This window comes from Electrona antarctica (assembly GCF_951216825.1).
Source record: "Electrona antarctica genome assembly, chromosome: 9".
Classification (NCBI taxonomy): Eukaryota; Metazoa; Chordata; class Actinopteri; order Myctophiformes; family Myctophidae; genus Electrona; species Electrona antarctica.
Window position 1 is genome coordinate 31,273,351 of NC_136790.1, and position 15,000 is coordinate 31,288,350.

The window sequence follows — 15,000 nt, forward strand, 5'->3', positions numbered from 1 at the left end:
GTGTGTGTGTGTGTGTGTGTGTGTGTGTGTGTGTGTGTGTGTGTGTGTGTGTGTGTGTGTGTGTGTGTGTGTGTGTGTGTGTGTGTGTGTGTGTGTGTGTGTGTGTGTGTGTGTGTGTGCACACACTCGCACTCAACCATTCTCTGCCTTCAAACTTCCTGCAGTTTCTGCAGTATATGTATATATAAATATATATATTATGGATAAAGGTTAATGGCAGCATACCTCAGTTTTTCTTTGTGTACACATTAACCTTGCTGTAATCGCAGCAGTTATGACTGACACATACAAGTGTGCACGCGTGTTGCACGCACACACACACACATGCATGCATGAACACACACAAGCACAGACACTTTCTATCGCTCACACATACTCCCTCCCGCCCCCAGCACCCATTAACCCCCATGTCATATCTTATAACAATCCATGTTCACCATGTCCTCCCATTGATCTTGTATTCTCTCTCTCTCTCCCTCCCGTCCTCTAGTTGGTGCTTCAGGCTCATAACGTTCCTGACCTCTCCGCGGGGGTCAACTGCTCCTTCGAGGACTATGTGGAGACAGAGGGACGCGTCCAGGGAGGACACATTTACTGTCTGTCCCCCTCGGCTCGTGATGTTATCCCCATCACCAGGAACAGAGGTGGGAGACGTGAGGAGACTGAATGGGTGGTGGCTGGGTTCTGCAGAGTTTTCTGTCCTTTTTTGGGGGGGGTCTGACCACTGACCTTTACATATCCAAACAAAAACTGTAATGCGTTTTTGCCTGTTGCTCAGATTGTCTCTCTCGCCCTCTTCACTCTCTGTCTGTCTGTCTGTCTGTCTGTCTGTCTGTCTGTCTGTCTGTCTGTCTGTCTGTCTGTCTGTCTGTCTGTCTGTCTGTCTGTCTGTCTGTCTGTCTGTCTGTCTGTCTGTCTGTCTGTCTGTCTCTATATCTCTCTATATCTCTCTATATCTCTCTATATCTCTCTCTCTCTCTCTCTCCTCTCTCTCTTCAGTATCTATATAGCATGTACTGTACGTATATCCATCACCTAAGCTGATGTTTCTCCTCCTATGGTGGTCACATGTATGTAGAAATTGGAGCGGCTACAGTTGCATATTGACCAGAAACCGCATATTAATGTTACCGGATGACTCGCTCACTGTATCTATATCCAGACCAGTTTGTCACCACCAATAACGCTCGTCCGCTCCTCGCAAAGCCCCAAACATAATTCTGCATTCAGTTTCTGAAAATAACCGTGCTTTTGTAATTCCCATTATCATGCGTTGTCAGTTTGTTTTCTAACAAAACGATGCCAGTTATGCCCATAACTTCATTTCAAAGCAGCAACTCTGGTATGTTATATTTAGAAATATCTTGATAGGACTTTATCCTTTTCTTTCCTAACATAAAGCGTGTTTATTCACATCCAGTAATTGTCAAAGATGTAAGAAATAATGTTTGGTATTTGCGTTCAATGTTCTAAAGGCTGTCTGTTGGTGCGTTGTCTAAGTTTGTCGTGTGTTACTTCTCGGTAGTTATTCAGTGCCACCTATTATCCCCCATTATGAGCCCTCATCAGCTCTGCCATCCAAACACTGATTGGTGTTGCTATTTTTACCTCTGCCACGCTGTGGGTGTGCCTCGTTGCATGTGTTGCTGAGTGACACTGTGTGCTTGTGTGTGTGTTCAGGTTATAGAAGCAGAAGCCTTTTTTTTAGATAGATGTACAACAAAGTGATACCTGATTTGTACTTGGTTACGCAAAGATGTTGTGCACGTAAAATGGCTTACCCGTATTTTTCCAAATAGTACCCTTGGTGTTTAATATGCAAAATCGATTTGGACACAGGGCGTCTATTTGCAGTATGCTTTCATTTATTTTTGCACCGGCCACTGGGGCATTATTTGATTACAGTTGCTTTCGAGCATGTTTTTTAGTGCAAAATTATAAGCTATGGTGAATATATATTGCAGGCACAGTCTTTTGACTTAATATTGAGAGAGAGCGCTTCATCACCCCAGGTGCAGCCACTATGATCCGACCCGTAGCGAGCAAGCCCTGCGGGTTGAACCATGGTGGTGGGCGGACGGGTTATAGCCTAGATTCCGACGCAATATCGCAGGCCAGCCAAGGCGGGTCAACCAACCCACAAAAAGAAAATCCCCTTCTCTCTCTCCTATTCTGTCTGAATCTGTCGCTCCCTTTCTTCTCTCTCTCCTCCTGGCTGGAATCAACTGATGTTGCGCTCAATGATTTGATCAATTAGCTCAGCTGTGCACATCCTAATTGATAAAATAACAGCTGCATCTAATATATCCCCACTGTAGGTATGTCAACTTTATCTTTGAATGTGCCATAGGACAGTGTAGGCTATCTATCGTTTAATGTTCTCTCATACACATTATACAAATGACAGGAAAAAAGATGAATTCATTGTCTATAATTCATTGTTTCTGAGTATCCTAAATGCTCCCTACCTCTCTCTCTCTCTCTCTCTCTCTCTCTCTCTCTCTCTCTGGATAGCAAATTCAAATGCTTTCATAATCAGCTAGCAAGAGCGACAGCTCAGTGCACATGAGGTCTTCCTGTTCCACGCACCAGGCATTTATTACCCGAAGTCTGCCCCTCTCTCTATATGGTTTGATAGGAATATAAACGCATGATTTATACACCCAATGATAATAGCCACTCCACAGAGGATAGACCACTTTCAATTATAACAATCGTTTGTGAATTGGCTGAGTATGGCGGGAGTTAAATCTCAGCATGGTGTCAGACCCCAGGCTGTTATTAGGTAGTGGGCGGCTATTTGAGTCAGTGCTACTATTTGGAAATATACAGTAAGTACGCTGCGATGGGTTGTGAGTGACCTTGTAGATTTGCTAATTACGTTGTGTGACACACTGCACAAGCAAGTATAATTCCAGCTTGACCCCTAATGTTGGGGAATACGTGCACAGGTGACACAGGAGTATAAACAAACTTTGTGGGTATGCCTACGTTTGCTCCTTGTGCTAATTAATTTTTTTCTGGGTGCGCAGGTGACAAACGGGTGGTGAAGCTCCATCTCAAGTCCAATGAGACGAAGAAAAAGTTTGCCAGCGTCGACTTTGTGTTCTACAACTGCAGCGTCCACCAGTCGTAAGTTGAACCTGTTTGAAAGCATGCAATGTTTGTTCTTTTCATGTGAGCTTCTGGGAAAACTAGAGAGAGACCCTCTTTTGTTCCCTTTTTTTGAGTGATGGTCTCACTGTCCAGTTCCCCCCTGGGCTGTCTCATGTTACTGTCCGCAAGAGATACAGTTAGGATACTGGGAGATGCACGCACGCACACAGCGAGCACGCACACAGCGAGCACGCACACAGACACACAATTCCACCCCTGTCCGACCTCCACAGGAGGCTTGTGTTACTGTTGGAGTGAAAAATCGAATGTGCTGTATATATGGGAAACGATTGGGATATGAGATGGTAATTCTACTCTTATTGTCATAACCTGATGTACACCCTAATGATGCTGCAATGATTAATTAATTACAAAAGATGGTATGTCGCAAAGTTTCCCTCTCTACTTATTCGGGAAAAAAAGTTAGTTTTGGATATACTATGCCGATGCTTATTGGGAACGATGCCTGTTGGAAATATCTGAGAATACCTGTTGTACCGTTGGCAGAGTACCCATTATCATTATCAAAGTACTTGGAAGCTGATTACATCGGATCTCATATATGCCCAAATATGGGCAACCACCAGTCCAACGGACGTCATAACGCACAGTACACTCCCTCGGGTCCTCGGCAATGCACATGCCTAGTTTGAAGTTTACAGATGAGCCGGTTCTCGAGATGCATGAAGGACAAGTACACACACACACACACACACACACACACACACACACACACACACACACACACACACACACACACACACACACTCACACACCGTGTAAATACTTATGACTAGTCTCTCATCACATCTTAAATCCTGAATGAGTGTCATCCACGAAATGCCCTCAGCTATGCTTTCAATCACTGTTTGCCACTGTCTCCCAATCCACCTTCTTCTGAAAATCTTTGACACCCTTAGAGCAACTCTACCCCAAGCGTCAGGCGCCCTGTTAGGCAAGAGCTGCCCTCAAGCCCCACCCCCTACCCCAAGTCCATCCATGGCTGATCCAGTGTAGGTTGAGACGTCTGCCAGGGTATTAGCCCTGGGGCAGCAGATGGCTAGGAGGCCCCTGGGGTACCACAGGGCTCTGTCTTCACTCCCCTTTGGATGTTAGATGAGCCTCCTTGGAGGATTGTCCACACACACACACACACACACACACACACACACACACACACACACACACACACACACACACACACACACACACACACACACACACACACACACACACACACACACAGACAGACACCTCTCTACACTCTGTCACTTACAGCTCGTTGAAGCCCTGAATATCTCGGACACTTAATCCGTTACTGTGACCTCTACCCTGGACCCCCCTCTTAACCAGCCTTGTACACAAATCCCCCGCCGCAACAACACTGATTAGCTCAGCTGGTTAAGGGCGTGGTGGTTTACAATGTCAGTTCACGGTGAATTCATCTCCATCAAAAAGCTTCTCCAACATCAGTGCCTTTTACTCTTTGGAGAAACTTCTCACATTAATTACTTGGACACAAATGGATACCTAAAGATAGATATGGCTGGGCTAACAATAGGGACCTTAAATGACCTAATATGGTGGTATATATGGTGTGTAACACTGTACTGTACAGTACAGTATGTATATTTTGACATACAAAAGCAAATTCAGAACATTCATGAATGTTTAAAGGACAACTTTCTTTTTCATGTTTTATGTTATTAGAGCATTTTTTTTCTTCATTTGCTGCTAGCTTTCGTTTGAATGATTTTAGCTATTTTTGACAGGCGGCGGGGGAATCCGAACAAGTGGCCAAATATGTATTTTTTTAAATTACGGCAAATTAAACATTTTTAACAAACATCTTTTACTTTGTCTAATAACAACCTAAAACATGAACCTTGATTGAAAAAACCCAAAGTTGTGCTTTTTATAAAACGTCCCTGGAGGAAATGCCCATGCGTGGATGAACAGCACATGTGCAAGAAGAACTGCAAACGGTGCATGTGTGTGATGAACACATTCAGAGAAGTTCGCACTGTGACATGGTGTTTAGTGTTAGCTACATCGTAGTACTGGTGTTTATAATATTGTTAGTGTTTGTAATGGTCATGTATAACATTATGTTATGCTGGAAGCTGACAAATAAACCAAATTATATTAAAGTGCCTAACATTTAACCTAAAGCGCCTATTTGCATTATTTGCAACAATTGGAGCATTTGAATAACACACCACGGATCATGATCGTTTGCTACCCGCTCGATAATTAAGTACTGTATGATTTGTGAATTGAATTATGGTTGTTTATTAAACAAAAGCATTGTTGTTTATGAGTGTAATACAACTCTCTACCATGCCTTTGATATACAGTATTAAATAGGATTTTAGTCTTCTGCAAAAACCATACACGCATGACATTTGTACCCCCAAAACATTGTCTTAACCCATTCTGGGCGGGAACCCCTTTTGGTGTTTTAAACATTATGTTATAATTTAGCTATTGAAAAATAGCAGATCTACAAGCTCATAGGCGCGCTATGAGCTTGTAGGTCTGCTATTTTTGAAAAATCGTGAAAATAATTATTTCAAAAAACTGGATTTAGAATATTTTTTTTTTAATTTTGAGGTCAGGCCTAAATGGGTTAATTGACCACTGCACTCACCATGTTCATATAATTGGTCCTCTCTAATGCTCATTATACCATGTATAATGAGCCTGCATGTCTACTCACTGTTTCCCAGAGGTGGGCTCAGTGTGGTCAGTTCAGAAACCTGCCTACCAATGACTTCCTCGGTAGGGAGGTGTGGAAATGTCAAACAAGATTTCCATCTCTTATACTGTATTTCATTGTACTAACATTCCATGAAGAGAAATGCTGTAGTTTATTTTATTGTTTCTTTAATTGTGCTTGCATTCCCCATTGATGATGTAATTGGTAGGCAAGTTTCTGAACTGTCCACAGCCCACCTATATGAGACACAGATTGTGTTGACCGAAATGTTGGCATCTCGTAATGCGTATTTGTGAGGACCAATTATATGAACATGAGGTTGAAAATGTGTGTATTGTCATAATGCTGAATGGCCACACCTCTACACCATGGCCTTCAATGTATCTGCTTGTTTATTCTGGATGGATAAATGAATATAGAAAAGCGAGTTTGAGAGATCTCTGCATACACGGTATGCAAAATGCCACAATGAACCAAACTGTGTGGCAGTGTTGAAACTGAAGGCAAAGCCCTCTGATCAAATCCCATCCATTGCAGCCTCCAGATGATGTAATGGGACAGCATTTAATGAAGTTATGGATAAGCCATGTTGTGTCTTTGCCAGGGACTCAGAGGAGCTGATGGCGGAGAGAGATGCTGAGACAAAAAAAAGCTCCCATTTGGAGCTGGCACTCATGCCTGTGTGCCCGCTGTACACCCTGGGCGTGTGGCGTCTGATAAGATCAGACTGGTAATGTTGTTTTGCGTGATGACTCGGCCCACATGGCCGTGCGTGAAGCACGTTTGTCTCCAGACTGCCTCATCGTTGTTTAAAGTCATGAGTTTTCGGGCTGAGATGCAAAAGGACTGCTGGTGATTACATGACGATGATGATGATGATTAAACCCTGTATTCATACATACATTCAGACAAAAATAAACCTGATGCAAGCACGTACTGTAGACAAATACACATACCTATTACCCACTGTACCCGCTTGAAGTTTAGCACTTAATGTTTTACTGTGAAATGACCCAAAAGTGTCCATTTGGGTCCATTTGACATTTGACAGTAACCATATGGTTTCGTAACCATAAGGGTCCATTTAGATCCGTTTTTCCACCCTGGGGGAAATTAATTTGACTGTGTATACTGTACACAGCCGACACCATGCACCACCCCCACCCCTCGTCCCACAAAACACACATCCCCCTCCCATCATATTTACTCAACTGATTATGTCATGGCCCTTCCCTTTTAGAAAATGCCATAAATTTGCATAGCAGTATTAATCTAATTAGAAATCCCACTGTTTCAGTTTAACCCATTTTGGGCGGGAACCCCTTTTGGTGTTTTTTATGTTATAATTTAGCTACCGAGTGGCGCGCTATGAGCTTGTATATCTGCTATTTTTGAAAAATCGTGAAAATGTGTCGCAAATCCTGATAGAAAACTGTCAGGATTTAGAAGACATTTTATACATTTCGACGTCAGGCCTAAATGGGTTAAGGGTTGCAGAGATTGGAATAGAAAATCACCCACGGCCATGATTGCCTCTTAATTAAATATTTCCATACGCTTTTTATCATTCCATGGTCCCCCATTTATTAAAGATAGGTTGGATATTCTGGCAATGAACTCGAGTTAAAATGTCTATATAAGGCAATATTAAGCACCTTTTATCACCCTTTGTTAATTTGTCTCAGACGATGATCAGATGGTATTCATTTTTTGAGAAATAGAACATCCTAAAAAGCTAATTTAAGCTATAGACAGTGTAAAAAAAATATTCAATTAAACCGTGGTTATACATGGAGGGATGGTAGAGATTAAAGTGAAATGTATCAACTAGCATGATGACAATGAGGCTGTTAAATGCACACTTTGACAATTTTGAACCTAAATCCCATTGTTCTGCTGTGAGGAGATCTTATGGCAAAAACTATGTATTCTGTATATTTAGAGCTTGTCTCTATGAAGTACTATTGTGAATGTGTACACACACACACACACACACACACACACACACACACACACACACACACCTATCAGTGTCAAATACACAGTGCTTCCATAAAGAATAAGTAAGGAGAGTAAGAGAGAGGAGAATGATGAAAGAATCATAATGCATTGTGCTATGGCAAGAAAGGGCACCAAAGCTACAGAAGTGTAGCTCGATTAGCATCTGAATACCAACGGATTAAATTTGCATTATGAGCGTAGCCATACGCAAAGCGTGTCTGCAGCCCACAAGGGGTTTTGAGAATTTAAGGCCCCTGGGGAGTGTCAGGAAGGAAGAAGAGGGAACTACTAGGGGGTCCAGAGAAAGGAGCCCACCCCTGGAGAGTAGAAATAGAAGCGTTGAACAAACCCAAATGGCCTTGGGTGGGTGGCGGCCCTTCTTGAAACGGTTAGCATCAAGGCTAAAAGAGAGATTTTGGTGTCCTAGGGGGGCACATGACAGGGTTCCTTATTTATTTCCAGGAACTAAGAGGGGGGTTGTTAAGGGTTGTCATAAGGGGCCTCTGGCTGGTCTTAGATGACCACCCGCTAACCCTTCATGTGATGTATTCATCTAAGCGACTACCTTTTTTCAGGGGAGTCATCATAAGAAGCATAGAAAGTAGTGGTGGCTGCATGCTGATATTTTGCTCGTTATATCAAAGTCGCCAATACGCTAACAAGGTTGACTGGACATGAATAAAAGATCAAAGTCAGATAAAAAGAGGGATTACCGAGGATTACATGCACACGTGTACGCAGACTGGCACTTATGCATGGACTATCAAGTGTGTATTGTACAGTTCTCTCCTTGCTGCTGTGATAAATTGCTTTCCTACTGTATTTTGATGAGCAGCGATCTATTGCATGGCCTCCCAAAAAAAAGAGTCATTGTTATTCAAAGAGGGGAGAGTTGAAAATAACAAAAGCTAACAAGATGCACAGCGAGCCGCTTGGCTAACTCACCCAGTGTTCGTTTGTCTGGCATTGATAACTCTACTCTTTTGTTCACATGGAAAGAGGTCTGTCTCGTATACTGTCTTTCCAACAGATTGGAAACAAAATGCTCTGCTGTTGCGGGTATGTACCCCATGCTAACCTAGTCTAGCCTAATCACTCTCTCTCCATTTGTTGGCAACATTGACAAATCTCCCACTTGCTCTGTGTGGGATTAAGAGGCCCGTTATTTCCTTAGCCGCCTATCCTTCATTCTAAATGGACAGCTTCTCTCAGCACAATGCTAAATTGGTCAATTAAGGCAGCGGTGGGATTGAATTAAGCTCCAGCCTCTGATCTCCCCGAAAAGGAAGGGTCTGGCCTGGAAACGATCGCTTAAATAGCGCACCCAACAAACGAGCAGCCCTAATTGATCCAAATGAATCTACGTCAGGTTTGATGGAGTTGCGCATGGCCCCCATCTCGGAGCTCAAGAGTTAAAACCCTAATTTTTCATGTGGATAAGAGGAAGAGCAGCTGCCATTTTACATGGGTTAAAACATCCTCGTCGAGATCGTGCCCATATCGATTCAGACAGATGTGTGAATTTATTCCTGACAGATGTTGTTGAATACAAATCAGCCAGCGAGTGTCTCGAGTTGCTCTTTAATATTCCTGGATCTACACTCATTTACTACTAAACAAACAACAAAGGGCGCAATAAAAGAGTTATCGACACAATAGCAATAACTTCACTACATTAATCTGTTAATATCTGATTCATCAATGCACAACAAAAAAAAAGTATTAATTTTACTGTGAGACCTGTAAGGGTAGATTTAGGTCCATTTGTACACTCTTGGCTTATTTTAACTTTGAGTATTTTATTGTACAGTACATTTTTTTAAGAATTAATGTGTCCAAGAATGAATGATGGTAAATCAATCCAAACAACTTGAGATCGTCTCCAATGGCAACCATTAGACGGGGCACGCACGCACGCACGCACGCACGCACGCACGCACCCCCTACCCATTGTTGCCTCTCTCTGCCAAGTGACGCCTACACAGAGTCCCAGGCTATACCCCCACCCCCTCTTGGCTCCCTATTTCCCCGTCTCTCCACTCCCTCTCTCCCACGATACCTGGCGTCTCCACCTCTCTCAGGGAAATCCACCTGCTTTTGATCTCTCAGTCTCCATCTCTCTTCGCTGTCTCCCTTCTCTTTCTTATGCCCCCCTTTATGCCCCCCACCCCCCGTCCCCCTCATCTTTCCACACCTCGCAGAGGCTGGGCTAAAAGCAGGTGAATTTAAAATGGCGGAGCGCCTTTAGCTGCACGGATGAAAGAGAGCTTTAGACAAAGAACAGCGGAGGGCTTTTAAAAAAAGAGATGGCACGAACTGAAAGGGGATAGATGGAGAGAGAGGGAGGGGAAGAAAGGTTAAGTCTGACTGGATGAAGAGAGCTACAGTAGATGGTAGACGTATAGAAACAGGGCTGAGTTCAGTGTATATGGCCGGTGACTGAATAGATGTGAGTGATAGCCACAAGGGAACGGAGTGATGGATGAGAGGAAGGTAGAGAAGAGAGAGAGAGAGAGAGAGAGAGGTGAAGGCAGTTTGACAGAGAGAGCAAAGGAGATGAGAGGATGAAAGGTGCGGGGGAGAAGGAGAAGGGCAGGAGACAGCATGGTAAAGATGTATTGATGTATTGAAGAGATGGAGAGATGACTTAAAGAAGGCTAAACTAACAAGGTGTCATGTGACTTGGAGAAGGTAGAGACAGTGAAATGGAATTTCACTAGAGACACTGAGAAAATGGCCGTAACATACGAGAATTCTTTTTTATAGAAAGGTGACAGTTTTGTCGGGCACTGCACTCCCTGTGGCGGTGTGGAACGCGTGTGTCGAATTTGAAGTTACATGGATTACAGATGTACGTACACACTTGGTGCATTTATAGATCGATAAATAAGTAAACACTGATTCTCTGGCAAATAGATGGACATTGTATTTGAACACATACAGTATGGACAAACCCATACCTTGACATGAACACTGTACAATGTACATCATACCCAATACTATAACCAGTAAGACGCCCTGAGGCCGTGCACACATCCGCCTGGGTGACGGCAGACTGCTGGGCGAGCGCTGGCGCTTTGGCATGGGGGGTCAGATCAACATATGGAACGAATTCTGTACTGGCCATATATGGAGCGTGCCTTGAGTGTACAGGGTTTGATATGGAGATCTAAGGGTGGCAGCGGGGGCAGTGTGTTTAGTGTACTGTACATGGTTTGATGAGGGCTCAGGTAGGGCCGGGCCTTAATTTACGTCTAGAGTTTGAATGGACAGGTATCAGTCAAAAGGGAGACATCGAAGATGCAGGACGGGTGGGGAAGGATCAACATATGGAGTGTCTGAACAGCTCAGCTCCATATGGAGCTGGAGGCGTGATGTCACAAGGCGTGACCATATATGGAGGCGTGATGTTACGAGTTGTGATGTCACGAGGCGTGACGATATATATTGGAGGTGTGACCGTGACACACGGAAAAGCAGGTTTTCATAGTAAATGCGACCTACGTTTACAATAATGCTCTCAGCCGGCCATCCCCTCTCCAAACACAGGATACATACTGAATGTTTATTTCATTTATTTATTTATTATTTTCAGCAATACTTGAGTGTGCAATACTGTTTTGTCTTTTTGCAATTAAAGATATATGAAAACTATTTACTATTTATGTGAATTTTGTTAATGTGAATAAGTTTCAGGCTTTTCTCGATACTGTATACTTTTATGTGTGCAAAACAAAATGTCACCAAACACATTAAACTCCATAGCAGCAGACTAGGGATGTCCAGATCACGTTTTTGCTCCCGATCCTATTCCGATTTTTCCCGATCCGATATTTATATTTTATAGAACACGTTTATGCCACAATAGTACAATATCCCATATCACATTTTTTGGCTCCTGATCCGATTCCGATCATTTAAAAATGACGTGATCAGCCCCGATTTCCGATCATCTGATCGGGACAACCCTACAGCAGACCTATACAAGCCGCGAATGTGACGCATTGAGGGCTTGTAGATCTGCTATTTACGTATTAATTGAGTTTTAATTGTCAGGGAATGATGTCACTCATCATTTACTTTCTCTTTCAGGTGCCTGTCGTGTGTGAATGGTTCATTCCCGTGCCACTGGTGTAAGTACCGCCACATGTGTACCCAGAACGCCAACGACTGCTCATTCCAGGAGGGACGCGTCAACATCTCTGAGGTGAGTGTCGCGCTACTTCCTGATCCATCTCCCTTCCCACTCCCACATGTCGTTCTGTCTGCTTCAATCTTCTTGTCTGAGAACTGCTACCTATTCAGGCACTTGAAGGACAGCGCTTGGCTTTGCTCATAGAAGATGTTTATGAATCGTGACAGTGATGGCTAAAGTGAGAAAGGCCCAAATAGATTAGCATAAGTTCATATTTTTAGCAAGGGATTTTTCTAACTCATATAAACAGTCTGTAGTCATGTAATAACAAATGTATGCACGCACACATGCACAGACCCCTATAGCTTTTTGGGATTGACTATTGTCTGCTGTGTAGTTGTGTGGTTTGTGTTTGTATGTGTGATAGGGGCTCATGGCACAGCCTGAGTTCTGGGCAGCCATAATTCTTGTCTTGGCCCATAAGACCATAAGCAAGCCTGAATGGAAAATACGGCCTTGTTCCAACACAGCCAAATGCTACATTAGCATAAAAGCTAATATCAATCGAGCCATGGCCATGGCTTGAGCGGGTGATGTGAGGAATCACAAGTGGGACTCAATGTGTTTGTCAATCACTACAGAGCACTTGGAGGCACAGATGCACACACACACACACACACACACACACACACACACACACACACACACACATGCGCTTGCACACACGCAATGTGGCAAATGCACACTGATACATTGAAAGGCATAATTATTTTCTCAAAAGGTTCCTCAATATAAATCCACTGTGCATGCAGGCAGTAATGTTTGTGGTTTATCAAACAGTCTGATGTCTCCCTACATCAGTGGTCCAGTCCTCATTGTTATCTCTGCTGATTGAAGTGCCCTGGTTAGCTGACCAGGATCACAGCCCATATATTAATTACTCTGTCTTTATCCAACTACACTCCTCTTTATCGCAGCCCTCATCTGTGTGGAAACTATAGCTAGCACACTAACATCACTGTCCACAACCACACACTGGGCCCAGCCTTCACGCCTCACAAAGCTAACACTAGCAGATTAGCGCTCCCATCTGTAAGACACAGGGAAAGCGCTGGCTAGTGTGAATTGTATAAACACAAGGAAAGCCTGCAGTGATAGAGAGAGATTGAACGATGCAGAGCAGGGTGAGAGCACGATGAAACAGGTAATACATCTATAAACAGACTTGATGAAACAGGTAATACATCTATAAACAGACTTGATGAAACAGGTAATACATCTATAAACAGACTTGATGAAACAGGTAATACATCTATAAACAGACTTGATGAAACAGGTAATACATCTATAAACAGACTTGATGAAACAGGTAATACATCTATAAACAGACTTGATGAAACAGGTAATACATCTATAAACAGACTGTCCGTGTTCTAAAGTGGTGGCGTTTTAAGGCATTTGCGGGAGCCCATTTGTTATTTATTTTTTACACGACTATTTCAAATGTTGGGACACAGATAATAACTTGGGTAAAAAAGCCAGTATCTTACTTTATGAGAACACTATCTTCAGGGCTAATTTGAACAACTTAAACCCAGTTACTTAAACGCTGTCCCCAAGGGCTCTACTACGTCCACAGGTGCTTAAATTTAAATAATGATTATGGTACGTTACGTTCTGCAGGTGCAGAGAGATGGATAGATAGAGTGCACAAGAGAATGGAAGAAAGAGGAGAGAGGCTGTGTTGACAGTGGTCTGGGGACAGAGAGAGCTCTCCTGTCACCTCATCTGTGCCCATAGAAGCCACCAGCCACATGCTCTGTTGGAGAATCTATCATCTGCACTGTCTCACACACACACACACACACACACACACACACACACACACACACACACACACACACACACACACACACACCACACACACACACACACACACGCTCATTCATCATCCTTCTCTGGGCTGCCACATCCATTAGTTGTGCTCTCAGTGCCCCAACAAGTCCAGCTCTTCCTGTAGGCTGGACTCATCTCTCCTCTCCTCTTTCCATCGATCTCTCCTCTTTTCTCGTCCTCTGCTCACCTCATCCCTTGCTTCTTTCAAATGCTTGCATGCCAGTCCCTCTATTCATCTCTCCTGACCTTTCACGGGCATGCGCGAGCGTGTGTGCGTGTGCGAGCGCACATGTTTACATGTGTACTGTACATGCTTATGTAAGTGAGCAAGTACCTGAATTTGCAGGTGTGTGCCATGCCCCTGGTGTTAAGCATCGCTTCTGACAGGTGTGTGCCATGCCCCTGGTGTTAAGCATCGCTTCTGACAGTGTCAGCATGTCAGCAATATTCCACCCACAATGTGTAGTCAGGATTCAATAAAAGTAACTTATGACAAATATGCTGATGCACAAGCTCACAGCGCGTTGCTATTTTAAAAAAATATTTGATATTACAGTACATATCAAACCTGTCAGACCGTCTTTCCATTGTATCATTGGTTTGTGTTTCCAATCCAGTGTACTGCAGTGTAAGATTTGTTTGTTTGCCGTAAGAGAGCCAGGGTTTGATTTGCTGGGGGGGATGTAGGCAAACCTTGCCTCCGCTCTGGTCAGTGCTCATTCATTTTCATTGCTAGTGGGAATGCGTTTCATCCCTGCTGCTTCTGGTCAAATACATGCATTGCATACACATTCCCTTTTGGAGAAATGGACTGCAGACTGTCTACAGTAGATTTACAGTAGACTGTTGGCACCAGCTGTGCCAAATGTCTACTGCTTTGTGTCAACCTCGAGAACACAATTGTTCTGCCCAGTACCAACATTACCACCCTCAATGATTTTGAATGTTGCTCGAAGTCAACAATCATGCTTTGATCAAGGTATAGAACACGGTGATAAACTGACACATAGCATGCAGCTACTACACCACAGTACCATTTCAAAGAACAATAGCAATGCCACTTGAAGATAGTTACAGTATTTACAAATCCCCC

The 15,000-nt window shown here is 43.4% G+C and overlaps 1 protein-coding gene across 2 annotated transcripts in view; it reads left to right on the forward strand.

Moving 5' to 3' along the window:
* Positions 1–15,000, forward strand: part of plxna1b (plexin A1b) — a 221,644-nt gene that overhangs the window by 112,669 nt on the left and 93,975 nt on the right. For both annotated transcript variants that reach the window (XM_079509891.1, XM_079509892.1), the window contains exons 7-9: positions 491–644; positions 3,033–3,132; positions 11,969–12,083. In XM_079509891.1, coding sequence (XP_079366017.1) covers positions 491–644; positions 3,033–3,132; positions 11,969–12,083 — 369 coding nt within the window. The remainder of the gene's footprint in view (positions 1–490; positions 645–3,032; positions 3,133–11,968; positions 12,084–15,000) is intronic.